Source organism: Dipodomys ordii, unplaced genomic scaffold (genome assembly GCF_000151885.1).
Source record: "Dipodomys ordii isolate 6190 unplaced genomic scaffold, Dord_2.0 Scaffold3, whole genome shotgun sequence".
NCBI lineage: Eukaryota > Metazoa > Chordata > Mammalia > Rodentia > Heteromyidae > Dipodomys > Dipodomys ordii.
In genome coordinates this window covers 33,736,142-33,750,165 of record NW_012267219.1, presented here as the reverse complement: position 1 = coordinate 33,750,165, position 14,024 = coordinate 33,736,142, and the positions used below count along the sequence as shown (strand labels likewise).

The 14,024-nt window shown below is 41.6% G+C and overlaps 1 protein-coding gene across 1 annotated transcript in view; it reads left to right on the top strand.

The window, feature by feature from the left end:
• Positions 1-8,785, top strand: part of Gnptab (N-acetylglucosamine-1-phosphate transferase, alpha and beta subunits) — a 47,680-nt gene extending 38,895 nt beyond the window's left edge. Inside the window, exons 17-21 of the mRNA XM_013019059.1 lie at positions 1,401-1,486; positions 2,212-2,310; positions 5,316-5,483; positions 7,938-8,028; positions 8,220-8,785. Of these exons, the coding sequence (XP_012874513.1) occupies positions 1,401-1,486; positions 2,212-2,310; positions 5,316-5,483; positions 7,938-8,028; positions 8,220-8,297 (522 nt within the window). The 3' untranslated portion in view covers positions 8,298-8,785. The remainder of the gene's footprint in view (positions 1-1,400; positions 1,487-2,211; positions 2,311-5,315; positions 5,484-7,937; positions 8,029-8,219) is intronic.
• The last annotated feature ends 5,239 nt before the right edge of the window (positions 8,786-14,024 follow it).

Here is a 14,024-nt window from a genome sequence, read left to right as displayed (position 1 = left end):
CTCTACCACTTGAGCCACAGCGCCACTTCCGGCTTTTTTCTTTTTGCTTATGTGGTGCTGAGGAATCGAACCCAGGGCTTCGAGCATGCAAGGCAAGCGCTCTACCACTGAGCCACCTTCCCAGCCCTTCATTTTCTTTTGAAGTCTGTACATCTTCATTTACTTCAGGAGTATTTGAGTGTTTACCAAATTTGGGGTATGATATTTAGAATTATCAGTTTTCCTTTGTGAGCTAAGAAGTAAGAATTAAGTTGCTAGTGATGAAAATTGAGTCTTAAAGCTTTATACAGATGAATTGCTGAGTCTCTAAATACTAGTGTTTTTTTTTTATCCGGTCGTGGGGCCTGAACTCTGGGCCTGGGCATTGTCCCTCAGCTCTTCAGCTCAAGGCTAGCACTCTACCAATTGAGCCACAGCGCCACTTCCAGCTTTTTTTAAAATTTTTTCTGCTTATGTGGTGCTGAGGAATCGAACCCAGGGCCTCAGGCATGCAAGGCAAGTACTCTACCACTCAGCTACCTTCCCAACCCTCTAAATACTAGTTTTACAGGCAGTACTAGTCACCATTACTCAAGCAAATTCATCCGAGGTATACTGTAGACTGTATTACTGCAGTTAGTGAATTATATAGAGGATAAAGAAAATAAAGTATTTTTTAATGAGACTACAACCTACTAAGTATCATATAAAGCAGCCTGTATTTCATGCTAGAAATTAATCTTCATTCTGAAAAAATAACATTTTATTAAGGAAGCATTGACATTATATAGAGCAATAGGTAATTAAAATAAAACTTTATATATAAAAATTGGTGATTAAACCAGGCATTGGTGGCTCACATTTGTAATCCTAGTTACTTAGGAGGCTGAGATCTGAGGATTGTGGTTCAAAGTTAGCCTGGGCAGGAACAACCATGAGACTCTTATCTCCAATTAACCACCAGAAAACTGGAAATGGTGCTTTGGCTCAAGTGGTAGAGTACTTTCCTTGAGCTGAAGTGCTCAGAGACAGTGCCCAGGCACAGAGTTCAAGCCTCACAGCAGTGGGGGAGAGGGGAAGGAATGGGATGGGGAATGGGTGGCTATCATATGCCAGTTTGGGTTTTTAAAAAAATAATGAAATATTCTCCCAGGGCTGGGAAGGTGGCTCAGTGGTAGAGTGTTTGCCTTGCATGCATGAGGCCCTATGTTTGATTCCTCATCACCACATAAGCAGAAAACGGAAAGTGGTGCTATGGTACAGTGCTAGCCTTGAGCTAAAGAGCTGAGGGACAGCGCCCAGGCCCAGAGTTCAGCCCCCTCAACCGACCAAAAAATATTCTCCCAACTTTGTGAGTGTATCTTGCCTTGCTGCTGTCTTGGTCTTGACAGAATGTCTAATCCCCTTGTATTTTCTTGCAGCCACCAGTCACTAAAAGTCTAGTTACCAACTGCAAACCAGTAACTGACAAAATCCACAAAGCCTACAAGGACAAGAACAAATATAGGTAAGCAACAAATACATTTCTTTGTTTCCAGAATGGTGACAGAGGCCTGGCATTTCCATAATTTACAACAGTTAAAGGTGATGGCTGGGTGCCATTGGCTCTCCCCTGTAATCCTATCTACTCAGCAGATTAAGAGCTGAGAGTCTCAGTTCAAAGCCAGCTCCAGCAGGAAAATCCATGAAACTCTTATCTCCAGTTAACTATCAAAAAGCCAGAAGTGGAACTGTGACTCAAGTGGTAGAGCACTAACCTTGAGCAAAAAACCTCAGCGACAGTGCCCAGGGTGTGAGTTCACCAGAACAAAAAATAAATAAAATTGAGGAATGAATGAATGAATGAAAGGTGATTGTTGTCTTTAATAATATTGAAAATTTTGAGCCAGATGCTGGTGGTCACCCTGTAATCTTAGCTACTCAGGATGCTGAGATCCGAGGTTCAAAGCCAGCCCAGGCAGGAAAGTCCGTGAGACTCTTTTCTCTAAGAAACCACCAGAAAACCCAAAGTGGCACTGTGGCTCAAGTAGTAGAGTGCTAGCTGAAGAGCTCAGGGACAGTGCCCAGAGCAAGTTCAAGCCCCATAATTGACCCCTCCCCCCAAAAAATAATAATATTGACAATTTTAATAATCTGTGCTTTGGTTGACTCAACTAAACTTTTAAAAAATGCTTTTCCTAGTGTAATTCATACCTACATAAATATTTAAGGTCTCTATGTATTGACAATTAGGTTTGAAATAATGGGAGAAGAAGAAATTGCTTTCAAAATGATCCGCACCAATGTCTCTCATGTGGTTGGCCAGCTGGATGACATACGGAAAAACCCCAAGTATGATTGACTTGTTTGCTTGTTTAACTTACCTATTTGTTTTAGCATGCATTAGTTGTATGGGGGAGGGTGATTCATTGTGACATTTTCAGCCTATACAAATATATTCTAATCAATCTCACCTCATCCTTCTCCTTTATAATCCTTTCCTCTTCTTAAAACCATTTGAATACATTTTGTTTTGTTTTATATTTTGTACATTTTTATTGTAAAAATACTGTAGAGGGGTTTCAGTTATATGAGCAAGGTAATGATTTTTATTAGTATAATTTTTGTTGTAAAGATACTATACAGAGTTATATGAATAAAGTAGGAGTACATTTCCTATCGAGCACTCTTACCCCTCCTTTGTTTTCCCTTTTACTTTATTTTCATGCATGCAAACAAACTACCTCAACTGTATTTGTCCTCATTCACCCCATTGTTAACCCCACCTCCTCCCATGTGGACCTCCTTCCCATTTATTTTTAACGTGATTTATTTTTAATGTGTGTTGAAATTGCGCTAAGGGGTTTCACTATGGTATTTCAGACATGAATATATTGTGTTTTGCTTCCTATTGCCTTTTCTTTCCCTGCTAGATATGAATTTTTAAAGAAATATGTTAAATTTTGTAAATAAACTTGACTAAATGACATGGGGGTAGGGAGATGGGAGTAGCTAACTTTGGGCTGACAGACAGGATGGCTAATGGGAGAGGTAGTGCTGGGGTTGACCAAGGGTTAAGGCAGGCTTCTCTTGCAGGGGCACTGACTTGCAGGGCCTGGACTCCTAAGATTGGGTGACAGGAGTAATTCAGTGAAGCTGTGGGCAGACTGCATGGTGGAGTGATGGCGAGGGACCCCGGGCAGCAGGCAATCTCAGTATTTCTGAAAGGATGCACCCACAGGAGCTGTTTGGGAATTAGATCTAACTTCACAATTCAAACTCAAGTGTAGATGAATGTCTAAGAAAAAAGAAATGTTTCTACAAATGTGAACATTATCTAGTAAACTCCAGCCATTATTTGGGATGAATAAATTTTCACATTTACATAAACTTTGAAAATTTCTAGCTCCGCCCATTATCTTAACTGGTTTGAGAAGAAAAAGTATTTAAATATATATATATATATATATATATATTTAAAAACATATATATATATGTTTTTGTCAGTGGTGGGGCTTGAACTCTGGGCTTGGGCGCTATCCCTCAACTCTTAAGCTCAGGTGAGTGCTCTACCGCTTGAGACATAGCACCACTTCCAGTTTTCTCGTGGTTTCTTGGAGATAAGAGTCTCAGGGACTTCCTGCCTGGTCTGGCTTTGAGATCTCAGCCTCCTGAGTAACTAGGATTACAGGTGTGAGCCACCAGCACCCGGCTTCCTTTTTCTTTTAGTTACTGAGGCTTGATTTTTTTTTTTTATGTGGGGGGGGGGTCCAGTTGTGGATCCTGAACTCTGGGCCTGGGCACTGTCCCTCAGCTCTTCAGCTCAAGGCTAGCACTCTACCAATTGAGCCACAGTGCCACTTCCAGCTTTTTTTATTTTTGCTTATGTGGTGCTGAGGAATTGAACCCAGGGCCTCATGCATGCAAGGCAAGCGCTCTACCACTGAGCCACCTTCTCAGCCTTGAGCCTTGAATTTTTAAATTGGCTGTGGAACTTGAATTCAGGACTTTGGTGCTATTCCTGAGTTTTTTCTCTCAAGGCTAACAGCATTCTACCACTTTGAGCCACAGTGCCACTTCCGGTTTTCTGGTGGTTAATTGGAGCTAAGAGTCTCACAGACTTTCCTGCCCCAGCTGGCAGTCCTTAGATCTCAGCCTCCAGAGTAGCTAGGATTACAGGCGTGAGCCTCTGGCACCTGGATTTATTTATTTTTCCTAACATAGGCTCCATCAATTTTGTGGAGGATGGCTCAGCATAGGAATTAATGCATTTCATTTGAGCATTTTTATTCTGACAAGACTGGAACTTGAACTCAAGGCCTTGTGCTTGCTAGGCCGACACTTGAGCCATGCCTTCACCTTCTCTTTCATTTCTGAGCCTTAAAATATTTTTGAAAGTCTTTAGTTACTTCAGTTTTAGGGTTTTAATTATAAATGACCAGAGAACACTTTAGACTTCTAGGTATTTTTAATAAAATTTTTGTTATTATTAAGGCGTTGTTGACTTCCAGCCGTTTTTAAATCACTGGAGTATTCTTGTATTCAAAGCAATCTTATGAATTTACAGAATGAACGTATGATGATGTATTTCACATACATATCATTCCTTCAACAATAGCCAATTATGTTTGATCTTGTTTCTTCTAAATACATCTACTCCTTTGTTACCATTTCCTGGTTAATGCATATATTTTTGTTTATTGAAGTTGTATCAGAAAACTTCATTGCAACCATACCTGTAGTTTCCCCTGCATCTCTTTAAATACTGTATAAATCCTGCAGGTGTCTGAGGAAATTTGATTCTGTATGCTATAGATTTCCTACACTTAGTGCTCATTTGCCAGTTGGTTTACGTGTTCCTAAGCCCCTTGAATTAAGTTCCTATGAGTTGATAGTTGGCTCTGAAGGGGCGTCAGCTTGTGTGATGTGGTTTTAAATTGTTTGCCAATGGTTTAGTAACTTTGGCCTCAACGCAAACTTGAAATAAAAGAGGAAGTATCACTGTAATCTGATCCCAGAACTTGTGTAGATATTTAATAATTTTTCTACTAGCTGCTAACAAAATATTCTAGTCAGTTTACTAAACTTATTGAATCCTAGATTCAGTTACACTAAATGGAATCAACCCTAGTTTGGAGAGGTAGGTGTGGTAGTTTACACTTGTAATCCCAGACCTCAGGAGGCTGAGGCAGGGGAATAACTAGTTCAAAGCTAGTCCGCACTACCTAGTGAGGCTTTGTCTCTGAAAAAGTATGTGTATATTGATAGCTATATATGCAGGAGTTCACATTCCTTATTTGTATTAGGTCAGAATCATGCTTGTGATGACCAGTTTCTCTGGCTCTTTATTATTTCAGGAAGTTTGTTTGCCTGAATGATAACATCGACCATAATCATAAGGATGCCCAGACCGTGAAGGCTGTTCTCAGGGACTTCTATGAATCCATGTTCCCCATCCCCTCCCAGTTTGAGCTGCCGAGAGAGTACCGGAACCGTTTCCTTCACATGCACGAGCTGCAGGAATGGTAATTTGTGTGTGTTTGTACACACGTTTACCAATGCCTATGTATTAGAGTGAGATTTCTTCAATACCCTGATGGCTGACACCTATAATCCTAGCTGTTCAGTAGGCTGAGATCTGGTCTCTGCCTGCCTGGGCAGAAAGACAGATCTAAGAGACTCATGTCTTCAGTTAACCAGCAAAAAGCTGGCAGTGGAGATAGATGGGAGACAAAGTAGGATTGTGGCCCCACTTCAGACTGGGGAAAATGTGTTCGATCTTATCTAGAGTGAAAAATGGATGGGGCATGGCTCAGGTGGCAGAGTGCCTGCCTAGTGAGTGGGAGTCTCTTGAGTTCAAACCTTGGTCTGAAAAAAGTACTTTGAGGAGACATCGACTTCTCCGTTAGGTGTAGCATTTTTTTTTTTCTTTCAGTTTTCTGATCTGGGGCTTCCAATTCTTCCCTGCTCAGCGTCAGTGAATCCCTCCCTGCTGACCCTAGCCCAATCCTGCTTTCTGGAAACTTCTTTCCCTCTTTCCCTGAACCAGTCCCCTGTGTTCTTTCTTCTCATCCCCACAGAATATTCCAGTTTTCACTTGGGACCAGCACCTGCAGCACTGTACAGCATTCTCTCAGTTGCTGTTTGTCTCTCTTAGTGGACAAGAAGCCCCTCTTAGGGATAGAGACTGTCTTAGTAGCCTCTGAGTCCACAGTGCTGAGGACTGGTAGAGGCTGGGTGGATGCGTTCCCTGACTGCAGAAACAATTACTGTCTTAGAGCTTGTGGTCTGAGTGACACAGTAGGTTTGGAGTTGTCTGAGTCAGTTGTGATCCTGTTGATGAACATAATAATACAGGAGAAGCCAGGTGCTGCTGGCTCAAGCCTGTAATCCTAGCTACTCAGGAAGCTGAGATCTGAGGATCGTGGTTCAAAGCCAGCCCAGAGAGGAAAGTCTGTGAGAATCTTCTCTCCAATAAACCACCAGAAAACTGGAAGTGGTTCAAGTGGTAGAGCACTAGCCTTGAGCTAAAGAGCTTAGAGACAGTGCCCAGGCCAAGTTCAAGCCCTACAACTGACCAAAAAAAAAAAGCAGAAGGTGACTTAAGGTCCAGACACTAACTCTCCCAAGCAGTTGTGAAAGACATTGGAACTGAGGAAAACAGTCTGAGTTTAGCTATCTTTCAAACTTTATGTGAAGCATTTTTTAAATTAACCCACATTACTCATTTCCAATTTGGAGATAAGGAAACTAAGTGGGACTATCTTTTTTTTTCCCCCAGCATCTTTTTTCTGTCCACCTTTTTTCTGCCCTCTCAAGCTATTTCTCACCTTTTGTTCTTTTCATGTTTTGGAGAGTGAAGTATCTATGTGTCTGTATTGTGTGTTATATAGAGATTCTTTAGCATTGTGGGGAGTTCATGACATTGTCACACATGGACAAATTTATTCCAATCAGTCTTTCCCCTTCAGCACTCTCCCTTCTGTCCTTTCTTCACAAAATGAATCTTCTCTGGGTTTCTCTTCCCTCAGAGGGCTCAGCTTTCTTCTCTCACACCTGGGCTAAAAACTGGGCCTAAGCCTCCCGTGTTCTCCATCCATCCTTCAGATAGCCACCACTGGACCCAGAGTGTATCCCACACCCTTTCCCCTGCCTTATAATACTTTTTTTCCGCTACTCATGGAGCTTGAACTCAGGGCCTGGGCACTTTCCCTGAGCTTCTTTTTTTCTCAAGGCTAACACTCTACCACTGGAGCCACAGCACCACTTTCAGCTTTTTCTGTATAGGTGGCACTGAGGAATTGAACCTGGGCCTTCATGCATGCTAGGCAAGCGCTCTACCACTGAGCCACCTTCCCACCCTTTCCCAGGATATTTTATGTGGAAACCCTAATGCAGGGTTTTGCAGTGTGTGTGGTTCTGCTCACTGCCTTCCCATGGCACAGCTCACGCCTGGCTCTGGCTCCACACTCACATGCGCGTTCCCCTCCCACCCCCGAGGCTAAAGCACTGCCCTGGTTTATCAGTCTTGGGGTGTTTTTGTTGTCTGGTGGTCGTGGGGCTTGAATTCTAGATCTGGGCTCTGTCCCTGAGCTCTTCAGCTCAAGGTTAGCATTCTACCACTTGATCCACAACATTACTTCTGGTTTTCCAGTTTTCTGGTGGTTCATTGGCGATAAGAGTCTCATGGGCTATTCCTGCTTGGGCTGGCTTTGAACTGTGATCCTCAGATCTCAGCCTCCTGAGTAGCTAGGATTATAGGCGTGATCCTGGCTGGTTTCTCAGTTTTCCCAGCAGGCTTTCTTTCCTGGGGATTGATAGCACGACAGTGACTCCAGGTTTCTCAACACTTCCATCTTTACCCACGGGAACCGTTTACCCAATGACTGAGGGAGTAATAACATGAACTAATATACATTGAGCTTCATGACAGTGAAACCACAAACATGAATGTGTGTTTTTTTTCTGTCTCTGAACAGGAGGGCATATCGGGACAAACTGAAGTTTTGGACCCACTGTGTACTAGCGACATTGATTATATTTACTATATTCTCATTCTTTGCTGAACAGGTAAGTATTTTAAATACTTCAGTGGATATTACTAGCGTCTGAATCCTTTAGCCAATAATATCAATTCACAACCAAAGTCAAGTCTGGTGTGATATGCCTGAATCCCAGAGCTCAGGAAGCAGAAAGGTAGGAAATTCAAACCCAGCCAGGAGTGGGAACTAAATTCTATTTGTTCATTTTCTATCTTGTAGCTGATTGCTCTTAAGCGGAAGCTATTTCCCAGGAGGAGGATACACAAGGAAGCTAGTCCCAATCGGATCAGGGTATAGACCTTCTTCGTTTGAAAGTCATCTACCTCAGCATTTACTGAGTAACCTAGCATCCTGAAACTCAGCACCACAGGGACACCTTCATGCTGTGACACTTGGTCGGAGGAAGGAAAACATCTAGAACCGTGCCGTTCTGTGGCACAGACAAGCCCATTGCCCCCAAATTACTGAATTAACACACTGAAATGATGTTACTTTTAAGACATTTGCCCATGGACCTGTCACTCTCTTTCTAAAAAGCCTCACTGCCTAGCTGCTACTTCCTACCACCGCCATTGTATACTAATAGAATCCCAGGCCAGTTTGGGAGCAATTGCTGAGAGACGCCAGTCTTTGCATTCCAAAGCCTTTTGCTATAGCTTTTCACTTTGGTTTTCTTTTTTCCATGTCTCATTTTGAAAATAAGTAGCTACTAAGTTAGCTTGTTTTCTTGCTTCTGAAAATAATGAATTAGATGTCTAAACATGTTTTTATAGATGTTATCTAAATAATGCTGTAATATTACCTTCTAGTGGCAATATCTAAATTGGTTTATTATTAACTGTTGAGTGGTCTTGAACCATGAATAATTACTAAAGAGCTCAGTGACTGACATTGTTAGTCCCTAAGAATACTGTGATTTTGTGTGCAGGCCTAATTACAAAGGGCTAGAGTTAAGTAGCCGTGCTACTTACCAGATGTAATTATGTTTGTTAGATGTATATATTCAAACAGAAGTGCCTCATTTTAGAAATGAGTAGTGCTGATGGCACTGGCACAAAACTGTGTGTCTACTTTAACACCCATCCACATGCTCTAGTGTGTACACACCCTTGCAAGCCACCGCCTACCCCTATTGGCTTTGTATAGACCAAAAGTCAGCCAACTGTAAAAGGCCAAAATACTTGCAGAACACATGTGCCTCTGTCACATTTTCTTCGGTGTTGTTTGGTTAGTGTTTTTTTTTTCTTTTAACAGCACTATACAAATGTAAACCCTATGTTTCCCTTGCTTCTACCAAAATGGGTCATCAGCTGGATTTGATTCACAGGCCATCATTGGCAGAGCACAGAAAATTAGCATTGTTTTCACATATGAGTAAATCCTCTGTTCAGCCATGGTTTGTTATGACATTATATAGTGGATTCCATGAGTCCCTTTTGAATTCTGACAGGTACTTTAGATCATGATCTCAACAGTATTCTCCCAAATGGCACACATATTTTGTAAAAAGAACTTGAAATGTAAATACTGTGTTTGTGCTGTAAAAGTTACATATTTCAAAAATGAAAGTCTCACAGAAAGTTAACATTTGTCTGGTGCATTGATTTAGCTCTTTTCTTTGGGGATTGGATTTACTTTCATCCAGATTCAACATCACTTGCTTGCCAATATATTTCAGACTATTAAAACTAGTAAAGTTAAGCAAAAAGTAGTATAAGGAGAGTTTGGTGTTACAATATACAGGTCAGTGTTTATATATCTTCAGAACACAGGGGAAAACTAAGCTAGGCACCGGTGGTGCCTGTAATCCTAGCTACTCAGGAGGCTGAGATCTGAGGATTGTGGTTCAAAGCCAGCCCAGGGAGGTAAGTCCATGAGACTCTTATCTTCAATTAACCACCAGAAAACTGGATGTGGCACTGGCTCAGGTGGTAGAGCACTCGCCATGAGCTGAAGAGCTCAGGGACAATAGCCAGGCCCAGAGTTCAAGCTTCACAACTGGAAAAAAAAGAAAAAGAGAAAAAAGGAATACAGGGGGAAAATAGGTTCTAAATGGCATTTATCAATGATAAAAATTTAAGAAGTTACCTGAGTATCATTGTAAAAGCAAAGACTATCTATAAAAAGGTTATAGAGAATAAACTTTTATGTATAATGGAGATTTCAGCAGTTAGATGAATATAGTCTGCATATTAATAGTAGTTGGATAATAGAATGTTTATAGAGCCATTCATTTAATAGTATGAATTTAAATCTGTTGAAGGCCAGTACATGTCTTAACTTGTAACAGAATATGTAACCCTGAGTAATTTATGAAAAACAGAAATTTGTTTCTACATAGTTTGGAGAATTCCCAGCAGGTTCAGTAGGCTAGTGAGGATCTCTGTGTTTCAAAATGGAAAATGGCACCCTGAGAATGCTGTATCCTCCAATAGAAGGGAACTCTGTTCTCACATGACAGAAGGCAGAAGAGCAAGAGGGGCAATTAACCTCCTCATGAGTTGTAATCACTCCCTAAAGGCTCTACCTCCTAGGTCCCTTAGATCACTGATTAAATAAAATTTCAACATGAATTTCAGAGGGGACAAAAATCAAAGCATTCAGTGATTCAGAAGCTCATGTTACCTGGCCCCCAGCATAGCACCTCTAATCCCCCACACTAAGTTTCATAGTGGCTTGTTACGCAAGATACCAAGGCCCCAAGATGACATGAATTCATCAGATTCTCATAGCCAGTTAGAGACAGTAGATTAGAACCCAGGTTCTCTTTTTCCTACAAGGGTGTGCAGGACTCACATGGCAATAGAATGTGTGGGTTGTCACTCTGCAGTCAGACTGATGTTCAAGTTTTATCCCTGGATGTAGACTGCTAGGATTCAGCTTTCTCTTCTGAAATGTGGAAGCTACCTCTAGGCTTAAGACAATGATCAAAGGGAATGACAGGCACCACAGCCAATCTGACAACTGTCATTAATTGTCACTGCTGACAGTGCTGCATGGTGAATGAGGTAATGGTAGTGTAAACTTTTTTGTTGTTGGTGGTGGTGGTCATGGGTCTTGAACTGGGGCTTGGATGCTATTCTCAAGGCAAGTACTCTACTACTTGAGCCACAGTGCCACTTCTAGTTTTCTGGTGGTTAACTGGAGATAAAGAGTCTCAAGGACAGTCCTGCCTGAGCTGGCTTGCCTGGGCTGACAATGAATAATGCTCAGCCTCCTGAGTAGTTAGGATTACAGGTGTGAGCCACTGACATCCAGCTTAGTGTGGCCCAGCTTAGTGTGAATGTTTATGTTGAGGGATAGTTATATTTAGGCTACTGGTGAGGCTGTTAGTACGTTCATAACTTGAACAGATGACTTGGCTTTCTCTACGCAACACAGTCTATCAAGAAGATCCCCCTAGCTTTTTTCAAAAGTATTTAAATTTTAAATATACCTGAGCTACAGGTGTATAGTTCACTGGTAGAGCACTTGAGCACAAAAATAACCAACAAATCAAAACATTTAAGGAAGAAACAGCACCTATTTTATAAATATATTCAGAGTTAAAAAAAAACCTCATCCTCAAGGTCACCACAACACAAACCCAGTTTCAAAGCCAGTGTCAGACACCACAAGAAGGAATGTCACACACCTCACAAGAAACAAAACATTAGCAAGCTTAATTCAGTTATTTCCCAGAGTACAACTTTTATGACCAAGCTGAGTCCACTGTAGGAATGCAAGGCTGGCTCAACCTTTGGAATTCAGTGTACTTCAACAGGCATGTAAAGAAAGAATGTAATTTCACTTGAACTTTCTTTGAAAAAGAAAATTATGAAAAATTTTAAAATAAAGAGACTAGCACAAGTGCCTATCCATCTTATGGTTATCAAAATTAATTTTTCTTTGTTTTCATAACCTTAGCATTTGGGAGGCTGAGGCAGAAGAGTTGGAATTTGGAGGACAGCTTGAGCTATAGAGCAGGAGTCTGCCAGAGAATTAATACATAAATAAAAATAAATGATTAAAAATAAATCCAGAGGGGCTGGGAAGGTGGCTCAGTGGTAGAGCGCTTGCCTTGCATGCTTGAGGCCCTGGGTTCGGTTCCTCAGCACCACATAAGCAAAAAGAAAAAAGCCGGAAGTGGCGCTGTGGCTCAAGTGGTAGAGTGCTAGCCTTGAGCTGAAGAGCTGAGGGACAGCGCCCAGGCCCAGAGTTCAGGCCCCACAACCGGACCCAAATAAATAAATAAAATAAATCCAGACTCAGAAGATCAGAGCCTTGGTGGTTAAGATAAGGAAGACTTCTTGTAATCTAACTGTTCTTCGTTCCCACTTGTCCTAATTACAGCTTCCACCTTACTGAGCACATTCTCTATGTTCACCCACATCATACTGGCATTTTATCGGTGAGGGAACTGGGATTTGACTAGGTTCCATGTCTCACCTGAGGACTCACTGTTAAATCAGGTTTTTGTTTTTTGTGTTTTTTGTCTGTCGTGGGGCCTATGCGCTGTCCCTCAGCTCTTCAGCTCAAGGCTAGCACTCTACCACTTTGAGCCACAGTGCTACTCCTAAATCAGGTTCTTTACCCAAGACTACAAAGTTCTTTCTTGGCCACTGAGATATGCTTGGATTTTAAGGAACAACTACAACTCAAAACTTTCTTTTTTTTTTTTGCTGCTCATAGATCTTGAACTCAGGATCTGAGCACTGTTCCTGAGTTCTTTTGCTCAAGGTTAGCCTTCTACTACTTAGAGTCATAGCTCCACTTCCAGTTTTCTGGTGGTTAATTGGAGATAAGAATCTCACAGACTTTCCACCTGGGCTGGCTTTGAACCAGGATCCTCAAACCTCAGCCTCCTGAGTAGCTAGGATTACAGGCATGAGTTACTAGCACTTGGGTCAAAACTTCTTAAGAAAACAGAATGTCTAGACACATACCTTTCCAGGGCTGTTGCTTCACTCTTCCCATCCTGCCTCACTCTGCATATCAGCTTTTCTCTTTATGAGCATATAGCAGCTCCATTGTTCCATCATTGGAACTCCATTGCTCCAATAGCAAATGAATATAGTGATTGCCTCAGCCTGGACTCTGTGTCCTCCATTAGTTACAGAGATGGAAACTTCACCCAGAGAAGGAGGAAGGGGTGCTGAGCTGACAATGATGTACTCCAATTTGTCCAAATACAGGAGGGGAAGACCATGTTCCTGGAGTATCCAAGCTGAAGACCTTGTGTATTGGAAAGCCATTGTAAAATTCAAATCTATTGATCAGGATACAGCAAACCTTGGAAAAATTTTATTACTCAAAGAACAAGCGTTTGTAAATTACTAAGTACTCCATAATTGTGGCTGTTATGAGTCATAGTTGGTCCTTCCCCCTGCTTTTCCTCTGATGCCTGCACATGAAAAGATCCTGCAGAAAGAAAAGTGAAACAACAAGCTGGGCGCTGGTGGCTCACGCCTGTAATCTGAGCTACTCAGGAGGCTGAGATCTGAGGATCGTGGTTCAAAGCCAGCCCAGGCAAGAACATCTATGAGACTCCTTATCTCCAAGATTAAACCACCCGAAAACCAGAAGTGGTGCTGTGGCTCAAGTGGTAGAGTGCTAGCCTTGAGCTGAAGAACTGAGGGACAGTGCCTGGGCCCAGAGTTCAAACCCCAGGACCAACAAAAGGAAAGAAAAAAAAAAAGAAAAGAAAAGTGAAACAATACAAATTAGAGACTATGTTTCATTTGTACTGGGAGAGGGAGGGGTTCTTTAGCTCTATATCCTGTCCACAAAATGCTTAGGAAGAGCAGAAAGAGTCTAGTAGGGACACATACACAAACACACAGAGAACACACAGTAAAGACAAGCAAAGAGAGTAGACCTATTGATGCAAAAGAAATGTAAAAGTGACTTGATTTGCATCAAAATTTAATACTTTACTTATCTGGGAATACTAGGGAATGGACTGAACTCTTTTTGCTTTAGTTATTTTTTACATAGTGTCTTTAAGTTTTTGCCAAGCCAACATCCAATCAAGTTTCTCTTACC